At 38.5% G+C, this 18,736-nt stretch overlaps 1 protein-coding gene across 2 annotated transcripts in view; it reads right to left on the minus strand.

Moving 5' to 3' along the window:
* pak4 (p21 protein (Cdc42/Rac)-activated kinase 4) overlaps positions 1 to 18,736 on the minus strand; it is a 49,731-nt gene that overhangs the window by 7,541 nt on the left and 23,454 nt on the right. For both annotated transcript variants that reach the window (XM_042486594.1, XM_042486595.1), the window contains exons 2-8: positions 13,954 to 14,190; positions 12,353 to 12,552; positions 11,936 to 12,146; positions 11,513 to 11,731; positions 10,953 to 11,411; positions 8,646 to 8,779; positions 6,970 to 7,096 (exon numbers count right to left, since the gene is read on the minus strand). In XM_042486594.1, coding sequence (XP_042342528.1) covers positions 6,970 to 7,096; positions 8,646 to 8,779; positions 10,953 to 11,411; positions 11,513 to 11,731; positions 11,936 to 12,146; positions 12,353 to 12,552; positions 13,954 to 14,154 — 1,551 coding nt within the window. In that variant the 5' untranslated portion in view covers positions 14,155 to 14,190. The remainder of the gene's footprint in view (positions 1 to 6,969; positions 7,097 to 8,645; positions 8,780 to 10,952; positions 11,412 to 11,512; positions 11,732 to 11,935; positions 12,147 to 12,352; positions 12,553 to 13,953; positions 14,191 to 18,736) is intronic.

An 18,736-nucleotide genomic window follows, 5' to 3' on the forward strand; every position in this document is an offset into this window, starting at 1 on the left:
TGGTACAAGAATGCACAAACCCAATAATGCTGCTAAAAAAATCCGCACTTTAATGGCAGAGTTAGATATAGTTGATATATGGAGAGAAAATTATTTGTTAACTAAGGATTATACTTACTTCTCCTCCCCACATTCGACATACTCAAGAATCGACTATTTCCTGATGTTTTAAGAAGGATAAACAGTGGGTGGAAAAATGTCAAATAGGATGTATGGATGTATCAGACCACTGCCCAGTTTATTTGTCAATAAACATAGGAACTAGACATAAAGAAACACTCTGGAAACTGAACTCTGGTATCTTAAATAAAGACACGGTAGAACATTTAACAAACGAAATAAAGGAATACCTAAAATTTAATGATAACGGAGAGGTGTCACCGACTGTGCTTTGGGACGCATGCAAGGTAGTAATGAGGCAAATTAATCGCTATGACATCCTTGCTTAAGAAACGCAGGAAGGAAAAATAAAACTGGATAAACTTCATAACGAACTAGAAATATTAGAACAACACATAAAAATTCATTAAACTCGAATATAAAAATAGAGATGAAAATTTTAAAAAATGAAATAGACGAGATATATGCACAAGAAATCCAGAAAAAATTAATGTACACCAAACAAAAACACTATGAAGGAGGCAGTAAACATGCTCGACTCCTTGCCTTTAAATTGCGAAAACAACAAGCGGACAATACTGTTTACTCCATAAAAGACCCAGTGACTAAACAAACTTATCATGACATTGATAATATTAAAAATTGTTTTAAAAATTTTTATGAAAAACTTTACACCCAACCACAGGTAGATAATGACACAAAAATGGAAGATTTTCTGAAATCATTGAATCTACCAGCCTTTCTGAAACTCAAAATAATACATTAACGTCAGCGATAACAACAGAAGAAGTCAAAAACGCCATAGCAAGACTGAAAACAAATAAATCCCCAGGTCCTGATGGATACACAGCACAATGGTACAAAACTCTAAGAGATGTATTGACGCCTATCTTAGTGAAAACATTTAATTGGGTTTTGCAGACAAAAGAGACTCCAACTTCCTGGAGGGAAGCAACAATATCGGTTATTCCAAAACCAGGAAAGGATAAATCAGAATGCACTAATTACAGGCCAATTAGTGTACTAAACCTAGACTACAAGATGTTCACTTCTATTCCTTGCTAAAAGATTTGACAAGATTCTAACACAGATCATACATTTGGATCAAACAGGGTTCATTCAAAGTAGACAAACCCAAGACAATATAAGACGTACACTACAGATTATTAGACATACTAACCAAAAAAATCTCCAGGCTATGATAGTGAGCTTGGACGCAGAAAAAAGCCTTCGATTCTGTAAGATGGACCTTCCTATTCAAGGCAATGGAAAAATTTGGCTTTAATGAGACAATAATACAAACAATAGAAATACTATACAAAAACCCATCAGCACGGCTGAAGATTAATGGAGAACTCTCAGAATCATTTATACTTGAACGATCAACGAGACAAGGGTGTCCACTGAGTCCTCTTCTCTTTGCTATTTTTATCGAGCCTCTAGCTCAAGGAATAAGACAAAATGAAGCAATTGAGGGGATAAAAAATGGTAGATGACCAGAAACTGGCGTTATTTGCTGACGATGTATTAATATATCTGAGTAATCCAACACGATCCTTACCAGCATTAATGACATGTTTAAATGAATACGGCTCTTTCTCAGGTTATAAATTAAATGTTCAAAAAACACAGATCCTTAGTTTTGATTACAAACCTCCTGCTGATCTCTGTCAGAAATATCAGCTAAACTGGGATGAAAAATCTATAAAATACCTAGGAATTCATATCCCTAAAGATCAGTCAAGATTAGCCGAAATCAATTATAAACCTCTTATTAAGGAAATCAAGGAAGATATTCATAGATGGAGCCTGATACCATATCTAAGCCTCAGCTCACGTATCGAATCCATCAAGATGAACATCCTACCAAGGGTTTTATACCTTTTTCAGTCATTGCCCTTAGAAGCACCAGAAAAACAATTTCAAGAATGGGACAGATTATTTTCTAGGTACATATGGGCTGGGAAAAAACCCAGGATACGTTATAAGATACTCCAACTTTCAAAAGAAAAAGGAGGACTAGCTCTCCCTATTCTAAAAGATTATTACAAGGCAGCCCAACTTAGGCCTTTAATTTGCTGGTGTACACCTAGTTACAAGGCCAGATGGAAAAATATTGAACAAACAATGGGAAAAGGTTTCCCAGTCAGTGCGTTAATTGGGGACCCATCACTACACAAACAACTTATCGATCAAGATAATCCATGGATCACTAATTCATTAAAGCTTCTGAGTGATGTATCAAAACAGTTCAATTTAAAAAAGACGCTCGAAGTCTTGAAATGGTTTGCTTATGACCCACAATTCACACCTAATCAACACGACCATAGATTCAAAGAATGGACCTCCTTAGGGCTTACAACATACTATTCACTAATAAATAAAGGTACGGTTAGAAGTTTCCAAGATCTCAAGGACAAATTTGGTTTACAAAACCAGGACCTATTCAGGTATATACAAATAAGAGATTATATCAGGAAAAAATTATAAAAAATTATGAACCTGAAAATGATACCTACAGGTATTCGTAAAAGCTTATAAAGATGAACCTAATAAGAAGATAATTTCAAAAACTATACACAAGTCTTTAATCTCTTAACAAAGAAAATACATCTAATGTAAAATCAAGATGGGAAACTGAAGGCAACACCATAATTGCTCAGGAGAACTGGAAGGAAATTTTTAAACAACAATGGAAAACAACAAATTCTCCGCTCTGGAGAGAATATGCATGGAAAAATGTCATTCGCTATTTCTATACTCCATATCAAAAGAGAACATTTTCCAATCAGACAGAATGTTGGAGATGTTGTGGAAGCGAAGAGGCGAATCACTATCATATATTCTGGTGTTGCCCTGTTGTGACCCCATTTTGGTTACGGGTACATCAAACTCTAGAGACTGTGTTTTCAACAAAAATAACTTTCTGTTTCAGTTTGTTGTATTTGGTGGATCTACAGGATCTGGATTGGAGGAACAAAGATAAATATCTACTTGAGAATATTACTGGTGGCTTGTAAGAAATCAATAACGAAGAAATGGCTGAAGAGGGAGGCACCTAGTGTAGATGAATGGATTGATACAGTGTACAGCATCTTTGTAATGGAAAGAATCACTTTTAATTTAAGAACACAAAAAGAGGCATTTATTGATAATTGGCAAAAATGGAGTGCATTTGTCTCTACCATAAGACCGGATTTCAGGTAATTTCAATCTGTACTATCAGAATACTTATAAGTACTTATTACTTTATTTTTATTTCTTTTTTCTTGATTTCTCAACTGGAGGTTTTTACCAGTCCCCTTATGTATGCTTATACTTTTTCCTTGATACTTCTATACTCATCTATAGGTCTTCATGTTGATTGTTTGACTGTTTGTCTGTTTACATGTAAAATCAAAAACCAATAAAAAGTAAATGACAAAAAAAAAAGAGGGCAAAACTCAGCCTGCAATGTATGAACAGAGCACAAAGAAATTGCATAATAACAGTTGCGACAACTGTAACAGAAACGTCACATCTGTGATCACAATCTGTGTTTAAATGGTAAAAAAGTGTGTTGGACAGCTCAGCTCAGCAGAGCCACACATCTATGCATTCATCTTTCTCACACAGTCAATGTCTTGTGCAATTTTTGTCCACTTCTGAAACACAAACTCAGAGGGTTTATGCAAATGTTAACAAGTAAAAGTATTAACACCACACTGTAAAAATACTCTACTACAAGTAGAAGTCCTGCATTCAAAACCTTACTTAAGCAAAAGTATGTACTGTTATCAGCAAAATGTACAATGTAAAGTATGAAAATTAGAAATACTCATTGTGCAGTGAAATGTTCCTGACGCCTGACACCAGAATCCCATCAGTTGCTGATACAAGGCACTTGATTTTTAAACATTTACAGGACCGTGTTGTCAGCTGTGCAGGAGCTTGCACAACTTCATAAATGAGAGGAATATGTGCTTATAAATATGAAAATACAGTACTAATATCTGCGGGCAGTGACGCAGCAGTGACGTTGCAACAACGCTGTATGTGTGAAGACCAAAAGCATGAAACCATATATCCATGCATGAAACACGCTGCAGCTCGGCGAGGCTGAAGTCACGCTATTGTACATCAAAAACTATGGAACCTGTCATAGACTACAGGGTATTGCTACCACCTAGTGGTCAAAATAATGTACTCTTTACGCATCAAACTAATCTATATAATACTAGAAAATTAATATGTTAAATGGCTCCTATATACGCACATGTTCAGGTTATAACGGGAAACTGATCCTATGTTTTTATTCTAGAGTGGCAGCAATACGCTTTTGTAAATTTCTTAAAACTTTTTTAAGACTTCCCCTATGTTTTTAAAATAAATAAAACCAATTTGCTCAGGTTTCAAACGATTAAATAGCCTGTGAAAGGCACCTGAACATAGCAAAAGAAAACTAATGTCAATCTAGGTTTCAAAAGGTTAAGGTTGCACTCATTTACTCTTTCATGTCCTGTTGGGTAGCTTAATCTACAAAAATACATCATATTCTATCTGTATGTTTGTAGTGTGGCTGTCCCGTGAGAACCTGGAATCTAGAAACAGTTCAGTTTTCATGGTGTCAGAAAAATAGCTTTGTGTTCAGCTTTGTAATGATGCATTTTCCAGCCGATCCATGACTCATTCATTCCATCCTCCTTCAAGATATTACACAGCAAAGAGTCACTTAGACTCAGGGACCAAAATACTGCAACCTGACTATTTATTAACGATTTTAAACTGGCTAATTTTGTGTTATGGTTTTACTAGTTTTAGGTAACCTGATTTTATGTGTTTTTTAAGTGGAAGTATTGCATTTATTATTTTCATTATTAATGCAATTAACCTTGAAACTTGAGCAAATTAGTTTGATTTCTTTCAAAAAACAACAAGAAAATGACCTGAAAAGTGTGTTCAAAATAAAAATTATTCTGTAGAACATTTTCATGTGATTACTATAATTATAAATATAGATTTTGTACAGTACTTGAGTACATGTACGTAGCTACTTTCCACCACAAATGTTGACTTTGACACAAGAAACCGAGTTCCCTTTTTCCCTGGTCTCACTGTGTGACCATGTTGGTTTCATTTTCTGCAGAAAGCAGGAACTTGCTTGTCAAGTTGCAGGAAGTGATGTGGCACCAGTCTCAGTTGCACAGATGGTTTCAGAGAAGCACTTAGTTCCTTTTTATAACCAAGCTTTTCCATTTATTTTTTTAACAATGGGTGAAGTTCTAACAGCGCCTGCAGTGCTGCTCTGAGTTTGTGCATCCTGTGAGACTAACGTATTTGACATATTAACATTAATGATCACTGCATGATGATGATGCCTACTGGATCAAAAATAGCACAGATCCATTAACAATGTCTATGTCGACAAAGTTGTGCCTCAGCCTTGCGGTAAAAGCAGATATGTGCTGCTACTTATCAGAAAAAAGAACACTTTGATGACTTTATTTCTGTGAAACCACAAGCCGAACACTCGTCTCCTCTCTATTGTGACTCAGCTCACAGAGACATTTTCTGCACTGCTCTTGACATTTTAAAAGGAAGCTTTTTGACAGCTTTAACGGCCTTTTAATGCATTTGAAAACTTTTACTTCCTACCTAAAATTAGGGTTCCGGCAACATTTTCATGGACAACATTTCTGAACTTTTCCACAACTTTTCAAGAACCCATGAAAAAATGTCCATTTTGGAAAAGCATGTTGCTTTGCTGTGTCTGCAGTACTTTCTGGCCTGGTTATGGTACTTTTTTGCACAAACACACCCGCAGGAGAATCTCACTTGACAGAACAAAGGCCACCACTCTACATTCCTCACACATGTAACCTTTCTTCAAGTAAAAGGTTTAGCTGGTATTCATCATAGAGAATGAGCACCATGCGAGTTTCCTTCTGTATCACGCAGCACATAATCTGTTTGAGTTAAATCGCCGTATTTGACATTGCACGTCCTTCAATGTGACTATTGCCTATCGCAATGTCAGTGCTGAAATGATTAATGTCCCTCAGTCAACGCTTATTAGAGCTTCCTTGTGTCAACAGCTGGTTAATTCAAATTCAATGGCTTATGGAGAAGGGGCGGGATTAAATTAGTCTGTACTTCTCACTCCTTTCCCAATATACAAACCAAGCCATCATGTATTTGACCATTTGTTTTCCTTTATGTTTTACCCTTATGTTTTACATCTGTTGTCTGTTAATATGATTTTTTTCATCTGTCTGACTGTTTGCTTCTCTTTCTCTTCCTTTGTAACATGTTTGAAATAAAACAAATCAAATCAAACTTGCAGATAATAAATTTGCCATTATGTTACATTATGTGGAAGGTTATTACCAGAAGATTACTGTAACAATTCATTTTTATTACGCACAAGTAGATCATTACTTTTCCAAAACTTTCAATGATTTTTTGCTAATCTAATTACTTGAATTATGGCTGAAAAACTGTGTTGAAAACTCAACCCCAAAATGGATTCAACCCCAAAATGGATTATGACTGTTATTATTATTATTATTATTATTAGTAGTAGTAGTAGTAGTAGTCGTAGTAGTAGTAGTAGTAGTAGTAGTAGTAGTATCATTGTCATCATCATTATTAGTGGTTATATAAATTATTAATTTGAGTGATTCTTTAGAATTCAGAGTAAAATCATTTCAAAAAATAGAATCAAGTAATAATTAACAACCAAAATCTAATCAGATTAATGTTGTCTAAATAGACAAATTGCGTTCTCGAGAATGGGACGTAGATGTGGACAGAGCAGAGCTGTGGCCTGAGTGGACGCATAAAAAGCAGTGTGAAGTGTGCGGTACATACACGGCCATCATGAGTAAGGAGGATGGAGTCACTCTTGATGTCTCTGTGGATCACACCCTGCGAGTGGAGGACAGACAGCGCCTTCAGGACAGACAGACACACTGTGGCAATCTGCTCCTCGTTCATCCTGCAGACGCAAGGACACACCAGAGAGTTTAGACCTTCCATCACCTCTGTTTCTGCATTAGTATTAGTGCTGTGTTTTCTGGTTCAAGCTTTGAACTTTGTGCCTATGATTCATTAAGATAAAGTCATCTTAAAATGATGCAAGAATCTGAATAACTGCCATGAATCAAAGAATACCTGTTGTGATAAAATCAAAAATGACACTGGCCTCGGTGATCAGTGGAGGAATGTAAGTAATTAAGCAAGTAACTAAGTACACTGACACAAGTTCAATTTTGAGGTACCTGTACCTTACATTAGTATTTCCAATTGTTCATTTTCTGCTTTTACTTCAACACGTTAGCAGGACTTATTGCACTTTTTACAGTGCTACATGTATTTTAGGACTTCATTGACTTTACAGACTTAAATTATCAATACAAAATACTAATTAACTTATAAATCATGACTTTTTATTAGCGCCACTTTTACTAGCTGCAACATCAAGAATTTGAAACATAAGCAAACTGGCCTGATTGTTGGCGACAAGAAGTTTAACAAGAAATGGCCAAAAAAATTGCAAGAAACGTTCCAAGACAATTGCCGGAAAAAAAATAAATGAATAAAAACTCTGATTTTTTTCTGTAACATAAATTTAAATACATATTTGAATACATAAGAAGAAATATAGTTTTCTGGAAATTTCCACTTCTTTTTTGATAATGTCAAATAATCCATCCAAGGTAATTTTATTTAGATCATTTCTTAATATTTTTTTTTATTTTCAATTTGCAGGATATTTCTTGCCAAGTTGCTTTTGGAAGAAATCCAAGCACTTTTCTCAGGTTTCAGGGGTTAAAATGATTGTGAATGCAGCAAAAGAAAACTGATGTTGATCCAGGTGTTAAACGGTTAACGTGATGAACACATTAACACACAAATAACTACAATCCAATAATATCTATGTTTCTGAAATGGGCCATTCTATATAATGAGTACTTTTCCTTTTGATACTTTAAGTATATTTTGATGCTCATACTTACAATAAGAATTTGAATGCTGTATTTAATTTAAGTATTTTCAAACTGTAATTTTGCTACTTTGACTTTTGTAAATGACCCAAGTACTACTTCCTACACCTGTGACGGCGGTGTGGCTGTCTTTATGAAGCACATTAGGCAATGCTGCCGCCCTGTGGTAGAACAGAGTTTTGGCAGGTGAGGGATTTAACCCTGTGGAACCTGGGAAAACTGGATTGTTTTCTTTCAAAAACATGGGAAGAAGACAATGAGCAACTTAAAAAGAAATGACCCAGAAATTACTAATGCTGTATTTGTTAATTTGTTTTCATTGGATTTTGTTAGTTTTTCTTCTTGTTTTTTCACATATCTTTATGTTCATTATTGCCGTTGCTTTCTTACTTTTGTCCAATATCCAATCTAATATCACTGCTTGTTGACGTTGGCCATGTGTATGCACTTAATGGTAAATAAAGGGTTAAAAAATAAATTTGAAAAAAAAAGTTTTTAATTGCTACATTAATGACTTGATACCCATAAACGGTTTCTTACCTGGTGTGGGTCACGATGTCAGTGAGAGCTCCTCCCTCCAAAAACTCCATGACAACCCAGAGCTCATCTCCCACCAGGTAACTGTTGTACATCTCCACCACGTTCTCATGGTGATAGTCCCGCATGATCACCACCTGCAGTTACCATGGAAACAGAAGGATGCACAGAGAGGGTGTAACAACATCACTCATTGGACTCAAAAGGCAGAGAGACTATCACGTATCTGCTGGGTCGAAGCTGCAAGCGATTAACAACTACTAAAACCATCGGACCCACTGAGGCCTGATCACTCAGCAGCAGGTTCAAGAGTCTGAAATGTAAAGTGGCAGCTCCTGTGAGTGTGAACCAGAGCTCTATCACCTGCAAAAAGTCTCATCTGCTGACAGCTATTCTGACATATTCTGTGAGATGTGTCTGACAGGGTTCCTGCAGCTTAAGGCAGGGTAGACTTTATAGACTTTAAGACCAATTTTCTAATAACCAAAATCGAAGAAAGACAATTTAATTTGAACAAATGTTTATTTTAACATAAAACATGACTTTTCTTTGTCCGATGATCTACATCAAATGTTGAAAAAATAAATAAATTTAAAGTGGAACACATAAAAGACAATAAACGTATTATAGTATGATAAAGGTAGGGCAATTTTGCGTTTCTCACTCTGCACGTCCACCACTTAGATTCCCTTAAGGACGAGTTTAAGAAAAAAACTTTATTATTTAACAAAAAATAACAATTATAATAAGTATATTAATTATCATTAATCATTTAAAAATTTTACAGAACAACGCCAAAAAAAATTATTCAGAATTCCTACTTCCTATGTCAGAGCATTTTTCAGACTTTTGAAAGAAAATGTTAAGTCAATGTAACAATTAAGGCCTTATTTTTAGATTAATGAATTCAATGCCTTTTAAGACTTTTTAGGGAACCCTGGTCTGAGCGAGTCACTTATCATTTTGTCATTTTAAAAACAACAGAATGCACAACCAATTACAATTATTTACAAATTATTATATGGTGTTTTTTTTTTCATTTTTCATGGGCAAAAGCAAAAAAGGAAAATGTCACAGCCTCTTCTGTAACCAAACGTGTTAAATGGGCAAATGACATTGATCACAGGCCCCTGAATTTATATCGTTGTCTCAAAAAAACAAAAATCTATATAGTATCATATAGTTATTAAACTTGTGATTTACACCCCTAATAAGTAACGGTATTTACTGTGTAAAACCTTAGTTTTAACTGCTGAACTGCAGGGATATGTTGCTTTTTCAGCATGGTGAGAAAAAACATTGAATCTACACGGTTCCCACACATTTTCAAGGACAAAATTTAAAAACTTTTGTATGAGTTCTCAACGAACCATAATAACATTGTTTTTTTCTTGCTCGACGTTTGAAAAACATATCAGAAACTATTTGCAAACACAGTTTCAGCAGAAAGGCAAAAACAAACCATCACACACAGAAACATATTAGAACTGCATTATGTTGAAAGCCACAGAAGGTAAATTTGCGGTTATTTTATTACATGGAGGGTTATCCACGGAGGATTACCGTTCCATTACACAACAACAAAATCCCATTACTTTTACAAAACATTCAAAGACCTTTTACTAATTTAATGAGTTTTTCAGGCCTGGGAAACCTGATGGTGAAATTCCATGACTTTCCTGTGGGAACCCTGAATCTATATCAGCAAAATTTGATAATGTAGGGAAAGTGTGGAGTGTACTTTTTAGACATGTGAATGTTCAAAACATATATAAATACACAAGACATGGACAGGTATTGTTCTCTTCTGGTTTAAAGTAAACTATTTTGAAAATAAAGGCAGGTCATCTGCAAAAACATTCTTTTTAACCTTGCTTTGATATCCCTTTTCTGCTGTAATAATGCAAATTTACCCATTGTGGGACTAATAAAGGATTATTTTATCAAATCTTATCTCATCACGCATTTACAGAGGTGCTGATTACATGCTTTAGCAGTGAGATCCTAGTTAGTGATGGTGTTGTACTTAACTGCATTATACCAAGAGGTGTTTCTTACATTCTGTACCCCTCATGTGTGTTCATCAGAAAGACAAAATATTAAGGGATTAACGTCAGAGCTGTTGTGCTGTAAGACTTTCTGTCGGATTCACTATACTTTGAGCTGTCAGTGGTACACATTCAGAGTAACTGGTGTAATTTTTAGTGATTTGTGACAGGGCAAACATAAAGTAAAACAGGCCAAGAAGAAGAAAAACATGACTTATCACAGTGGTAAAAACCAGAAGAGTAGTAAAGCACGACTTCTTACCTCGTTGAAGAGGAGTTCTCTGCGCTGTTGTTTCCTCAGGTCCATCTTCTTCACGGCGACCAGTTTGCCGGTGGTCTTCACTGTGGCAATACACACAATCCCCGTGGACCCCTCCCCTATCTTTATGTAGTGGTCCAGGTAGGTCCGTGGATCTCCAGGATCCACCACCATCTGTAGTGCCGCTCTGAACTGCTCGTGGGAGACCCTCTGGGGCTCCCTCTGTGGTGAGCGGCCCTGTGACGGAGCACCTGATGCCGGGGGCCCAGAGGGCACAGGGGGCCGCGGGGCTGGAACGCTGGGGTGAGGGGTGTGAGGGTGCTGGGTGGCCTCAGGGGTCAGACTGGGGTGGGAGGTGTGATGAGGGTGTGGGTGACTTACAGGGGGCTTGGAGCCGGAGGACGCTCGGCTGGAGCCACTAGAAGGGCCGTTTTGAGGGGAGGATTCATGGTGTCGAACCGGCTACAAGAAAGACAGAGAATATAAGTCATTAGGGCCGCTGTCTCTCCTTCTGCGTGGCTGTCAACAGTCTGTCTGTTCTCTGCTCATGCTCCTGTCCCTACCTGTCCTGTGGGGCTGCGTCCGCCCTCACTGTCTGTCCTCGGGTATGTGTTGAATGGCCGTGTGGTCTGTTGGGCAGTTTTCAGGACCCCCTCTGTTACTGGCAGGTTCGGGGTGCGGATGTTGGGCCCAGAGAGAGGCCTCTTGTCTCTGGGAGACTGAGGGCTGCCGTCCCGCACCATATAGCTGGACTTTGGCCTGTGGTCAGTGGTTTGATCCACCTGAAGAGAGGCAGAGATGGAGGAATTATTGGGAAATTTAAAGGTAAAATGGATAAAAAAATAAAGTTGAACAAGCTGACAACAGCTACAGGGATTTTTTTCAGTCAAATTGAAGCATTGCAATAACATTACAATAATTTGTTTGGGTTTTTTTTTAGTATTTTAAACCATTAGTTGCCCTATTGTTACAGACAATTTTTCTACCTGGTCCCGGTCTCGAGGCTCTCTGTCCCTGTGAGGGGGCGGAGGAGGGCCGGAACCTGGTCTGTCCCTGTGGGCTCTGCTAGGCTCTTGGCCCCGGGGCTGCTGCTGGGGCCGACTCTGGACTCCCTCATCCCACTGAGGAGGACGGAGCGCACGCTGACCCTGGCGGGGGTCACCCCCAACCTGGTGGTGGTCGGGTCTGGGTCGGTCTCTGAGAAGCACAGCAAAGGAAAGATCAGTGCAGACAGTTGTGGTTTAACAGCTTATTGGCTGGGTTTGTTTCTGTGCTAATAATAACATTATGATGCATATTATGCAGAGCATAGCGTAAGTGCACAATTATCAAATGCATCAAATCTTATTTTTGTTCAAAATCTGTGTTTTTATGCCATCTAGAGCTGCAGTTGAGCTACTGACCTGTCTGGGTGTGAGTAGTGTCTGTGGTGAGGATCTCCGTTCTCCTGCCCTCCTACTGAGGAGCTCGAGTCCTTGCGAGGCTGGATGGGCGGGCTGCCTCGTCGCAGGGAGTTGGAACGGGTCACAGACATGGTGTCAAACTCATCCAGCAGCCAGGTCAGAGAGCCGTCCACTCCAAGCTTGCTGCCACGAACAATTGTCTGAAGAATTTGAAAAAAAAAGAGGGACAAAGTGGATTCATGTGAAAAAGTGAACAGGATGAGAGAGAGGGCCTCACATACAAAGTTTGTCCTCTCAATCAGCTGCTTTGGTACAACAATCATTTACTTCTTTTAAAAGTGTGGACAACTTTCACTATTTTAGGGTGACAAAGTCCCTCCAGGATTTCACAGGCTGTTTTTGGGATTGCTGTGGCCTAAAATGCCTGATTTTAAGGCTGCTTTTCTTAAAAATTGCGATGTGTGTTGCTATGTTTAAAGGCATTTTTCCCATGAAACTGTGGGGGCAAGTGGAAATTGCAAAAACAGTTGTGATGCTCTTTCTGATTCTGTGCATATTTTTATGACCATTTAGTGTACTTTTTTTTTTTTTTACCACTGATTAGCTGTTGATGCAGTTTGATGCAGCCATGAACGACAGTGCCCATGAGAGGCTCTCCTCCTGCACGGTTAGGACGTGCTAACAACGCATGACCATGACCTACCTTACTAATCATCATATTTTGCCACTTGCACCAAAGCCCCACAGCAGTGGTTAAAATCAGACGCCAAGCTATTATCTCACACATAAACACCTTGACTCATTAAACCTGTCCATAATTGTAAGGTAATGTTAGCCATGGGATGTTAACAGTTAGCCCTGTCACTGTGTGTGTGTGATTCTCATGATAAACACAGAGCGAATGGCTGACCGAATACATACGCTGAACACAGCTCAACAATGTAATTAGATTTTTCCCTTTTTTTTCATAGAAATATCTGAGTGCAGTGTATCTAACAATATGTTGAGCAAGCAATATCAACGCAAATAATTAAACCATTAAAACTATACACATATTATCTAAAATAATTTAAAAAATAATTCAGTAGCAGGTGGGATCCCCCACTTTTTTGATATCCCTTGTTTTAAATATTCTCCTTTAAAGACATCCCAAATAAATGTCTTTTTAAAGGAATAACAGTGTGGTGCTTTATGACTGTTGATTTTATTCATTTAAATTTATTTTACTTGCTTTGTCTTTTTAATCCCCTTATTAATGTTCATTCATTTAATTTTAAATATTTTAAATGATTAATACAATACACATGCACAGGGATTCTTTTAATTATAACCAACCTTATTTGTTATCTTTTTACTTCTTACCAGGTTGATTGTTGGCACATACAGAATAATCTCAGAAAGGGGGAGATAAGGCACACACACGTGCATAAATATTACACACCTTCTTCTTGTGAAGAAGTGAATCTCTATGTTAGTCCTACTGAGTAGGACTAACACAATTCAGTTTTCTGATATGCATAAACTAACAGACATAACTCATGACTTCAGCACATTATTTTTTATTTTTACTTGTGTGTTCTTTTAATGTGCGATCATCCCACCTTGCGTGGCTCTACAGTAGTGATGACGGTCGCGTCGATAAAGGGTTTGGGCCTTTTGGCTGTGTCCTCGATGAGTGACTGCCATTGCCGCGGCAACCCAACAAACTTCTGCTCTTGCTCGTCAAAGTCTGTGTGTACGCGATGCTCAAAGTTGGATGGAGCAGAGATCTGGATACGAGACTTCTTCTTTTTGGTGAACATGATGGCGGCTGTGGCAGCTGCAGCCTATCATCAGACCTGCAGGGAGGAGAATGAGAGGGGGTTTAGAAGGAAAAAGACAAAGGGAAAATGCAAATGTAAAACTTCCAAGAGGCTTATGTAAAATATACCGCACATGCATGCAGACAGGCATAGTCAGCAACTTCACAAAACACTTGATGACTGGAACATTGCAATACATGTGGTCCAAAACAGTGTAAAAAAATACTGATCAACAGTTTTTAACTTTATCTTCAAAAGCAGGCTGGGTCTGGTTTCCTACAATATGCAATAAATAACTAACGAAGGGTAAAAATACTTAAGCCTCGTGTTGTGTGTTGTGTAATACTCAGTAAATGATGACTGACATCACATAAAGTAGCAACCCCAAAAAAACGAAAATCAAGTCCTTATTTACATACAACATAATAAAAATGCTTTGTGCACATTTCCACTGCTTTCTTACCTCCTTGTGTGCATATTAATGTGTTTGTACCTTAAGTGTGTGTGGGTTTTTTTTAAAGCAGTATTCAATTTTATTCTACCTAATTAATTACATTTCTAGGTTCATTATTTTTCATATGTATGTGTGCAGGTATATTTCTATATATTTATTTTTAATTTTTATTTATCTATGTAATTTTATTTATCTATGTGTAATATGCTTTACTTTTTATCAAATGAAATATAAATGTGTTACATGTGCTACTTACATACATATATATATATATATATATATATATATATATATATATATATATACATATATATATATATATATATATATACACACTCACCAGCCACTTTATTAGGCACACCTGTCCAACTGCTCGTGAACGCAAATTTCTAATCAGCCAATCACATGGCAGCAACTCAGTGCATTTAGGCATGTAGACAGTCAGGACGATCTGCTGCAGTTCAAACCGAGCATCAGAATGGGGAAGAAAGGTGATTTAAGTGACTTTGAACGTGGCATGGTTGTTGGTGCCAGACGGGCTGGTCTGAGTATTTCAGAAACTGCTGATCTACTGGGATTTTCAAGCACAACCATCTCTAGGGTTTACAGAGAATGGTCCGAAAAAGAGAAAATATCCAGTAAGCGGCAGTTCTGTGGGCGAAAATGCATTGTTGATGCCAGAGGTCAGAGGAGAATGGCCAGACTGGTTCGAGCTGATAAACAGGCAACAGTAACTCAAATAACCACTCGTTTCAACCGAGGTATGCAGAAGAGCATCTCTGAACGCACAACACGTCGAACCTTGAGGCAGATGGGCTACAGCAGCTGAAGACCACACCAGGTGCCACTCCTGTCAGCTAAGAACAGGAAACTGAGGCTACAATTCGCACAGGCTCACCAAAATTGGACAATAGAAGATTGGAAAAACGTTGCCTGGTCTGATGAGTCTCGATTTCTGCTGCGACATTCGGATGGTAGGGTCAGAATTTGGCGTCAACAACATGAAAGCATGGATCCATCCTGCCTTGTATCAACGTTCAGGCTGGTGGTGGTGGTGTAATAGTGTGGGGGGGATATTTTCTTGGCACACTTTGGGCCCCTTAGTACTAATTGAGTATTGTTGCTGACCATGTCCATCCCTTTATGACCACAGTGTACCCATCTTCTGATGGCTACTTCCAGCAGGATAACGCGCCATGTCATAAAGCTCAAATCATCTCAGACTGGTTTCTTGAACATGACAATGAGTTCACTGTACTCAAATGGCCTCCACAGTCACCAGACCTCAATCCAATAGAGCACCTTTGGGATGTGGTGGAACGGGAGATTCACATCATGGATGTGCAGCCGACAAATCTGCAGCAACTGCGTGATGCTATCATGTCAACATGGACCAAACTCTCTGAGGACTGTTTCCAGTACCTTGTTGAATCTATGCCACGAAGGATTAAGGCAGTTCTGAAGGCAAAAAGGGGTCAAACCCGGTACTAGCAAGGTGTACCTAATAAAGTGGCCGGTGAGTGTATATTGTCACTAACTGTTTCTTGAAATATACAAATTCCTCTCATCATCATCATCAAATCATGTGAACTTTCTATTGTTTGAAAAAACATTTAATTTTGTTCTGGTGTCTCAGTATATACAGTGGGTATGGAAAGTATTCAGACCCCCTTAAATTTTTCACTCTTTGTTATATTGCAGCCATTTGCTAAAATCATTTAAGTTCATTTTTTTCCTCATTAATGTACACACAGCACCCCATATTGACAGAAAAACACAGAATTGTTGACATTTTTGCAGATTTATTAAAAAGAAACACTGAAATATCACATGGTCATAAGTATTCAGACCCTTTGCTGTGACACTCATATATTTAACTCAGTTGCTGTCCATTTCCTCTGATCATCCTTGAGATGGTTCTACACCTTCACTGGAGTCCAGCTGTGTTTTATTATACTGATTGGACTTAATTAGGAAAGCCACACACCTGTCTATATAAGACCTCACAGTGCACGTCAGAGCAAATGAGAATCATGAGGTCAAAGAGCTCAGAGACAGAATTGTGGCAAGGCACAGATCTGGCCAAGGTTACAAAAAAATTCCTGGTGCATTTAAGGTTCCTAAGAGCACAGTGGCCTCCTTAAATGGAAGACGTTTGGGACGACCAGAACCCTTCCTAGAGCTGGCCGTCCGGCCAAACTGAGCAATCGGGGGAGAAGAGCCTTGGTGAGAGAGGTAAAGAAGAACCCAAAGATCACTGTGGCTGAGCTCCAGAGATGCAGTCGGGAGATGGGAGAAAGTTGTACAAAGTCAACCATCACTGCAGCCCTCCACCAGCCGGGGCTTTATGGCAGAGTGGCCTGACTGAAGCCTCTCCTCAGTGCAAGACACATGAAAGCCTGCATGGAGTTTGCAAAAAAAAAAAAAAGAACACCTGAAGGACTCCAAGATAGTGAGAAATAAGATTCTCTGGTCTGATGAGACCAAGATAGAACTTTTTGGCCTTAATTCTAAGCGGTATGTGTGGAAAAACACCAGGCACTGCTCATCACCTGTCCAATACAGTCCCAACAGTGAAGCATGGTGGTGGCAGCATCATGCTGTGGGGTGTTTTTTTTTTAGCTGCAGGGACAGGACGACTGGTTGCAAGATGAATGCAGCCAAGTACAGGGATATCCTGGACAAAAACCTTCTCCAGAGTGCTCAGGACCTCAGACTGGGGCCGAAGGTTCACCTTCCAACAAGACAATGACCATAAGCACACAGCTAAAATAACGAAGGAGTGGCTTCACAACAACTCTGTGACTGTTCTTGAATGGCCCAGCCAGAGCCCTGACTTAAACCCAATTGAGCATCTCTGGAGAGACCTGAAAATGGCTGTCCACCAACGTTCACCATCCAACCTGACAGAACTGGAGAGGATCTGCAAGGAGGAATGGCAGATGATCCCCAAATCCAGGTGTGAAAAACTTGTTGCATCATTCCCAAAAAGACTCATGGCTGTATTAGCTCAAAAGTGTGCTTCTAAATACTGAGCAAAGGCTCTGAATACTTATGACCATGTGATACTTCAGTTTTTCTTTTTTAATAAATCTTCAAAAATGTCAACAATTCTGCGTTTTTTTCTGTCAATATGGGGTGCTGTGTGTACATTCATGAGGAAAAAAAATGAACTTAAATGATTTTAGCAAATGGCTGCAATATAACAAAGAGTGAAAAATTTAAGGGGGTCTGAATACTTTCCGTACCCACTGTATGTAATAAAGTCTGACTTTCAATTTTAACCTTAAAGTTTTCAGTATTACAATCTGAATTGCAGCTTCTTCTATTGCCTCATATTGACCTCCTGTGAGTCAATGAAAGGAACATGTGCATCATCACAGACATCCCCAAATAATCAGAAAAAAACATTAAAATCTGCAGCTGGTGAAGATATCTGAATATACAAACTATCCTGTTTTGCCCTTTTGGCTCGGGTCTGAACAGTCTCCCTCTCAACCTCGCTGCTTTGTCAGAGGGTATCACTCCCAGTAGTCAAACAGAGACTCTCAAGTGATCAGTGTTTTAAGTAGAACCAGGTGCTGCTGGGGAGCTGACCAGAGGGAGCAACAGCAGAGGTGGCGCCTCTGTAATTCTGACTTCTTGTTTTTCTACAAAATACTATACCCAAGAACAAAAAAACAAGGGAAGTCAAAAACAAGGCAATGAAAAAGATGCAGTGATGTTATGACCAGAAGGTGGATGGTCGGTGGGTGTGAGGGCGATCTGGGCGGGTCATAAGTGAGAGGGCATGAGTCATGCTGCTGAGCTCACAGTCACAGCCTTAAAAAAGCCTTTCACAGCAGGAGTGTTTGAAGTGTAGCAGGACCCGCCCAGAAACACACTGAAAAAAGTGAAGCCAACAATGCCAGCACTGACACTTAACTTCAACACAACACTGGACTACAAAAAAAAACAAGAGGAATAAGAATACATTGCTACTCTGATATCATATGCATACTAGAGCAGATTCTGTATGAATCTACAAACCAAATCACTTGTTATTTTTTGGAAGGATTTATGCACAAGTGCCCGAACACTTTTTTATACAAATCAAACTGGTTAGAAGAAAACAACACCACACATCCA

Source organism: Plectropomus leopardus, chromosome 5 (genome assembly GCF_008729295.1).
Source record: "Plectropomus leopardus isolate mb chromosome 5, YSFRI_Pleo_2.0, whole genome shotgun sequence".
Lineage (NCBI taxonomy): Eukaryota > Metazoa > Chordata > Actinopteri > Perciformes > Serranidae > Plectropomus > Plectropomus leopardus.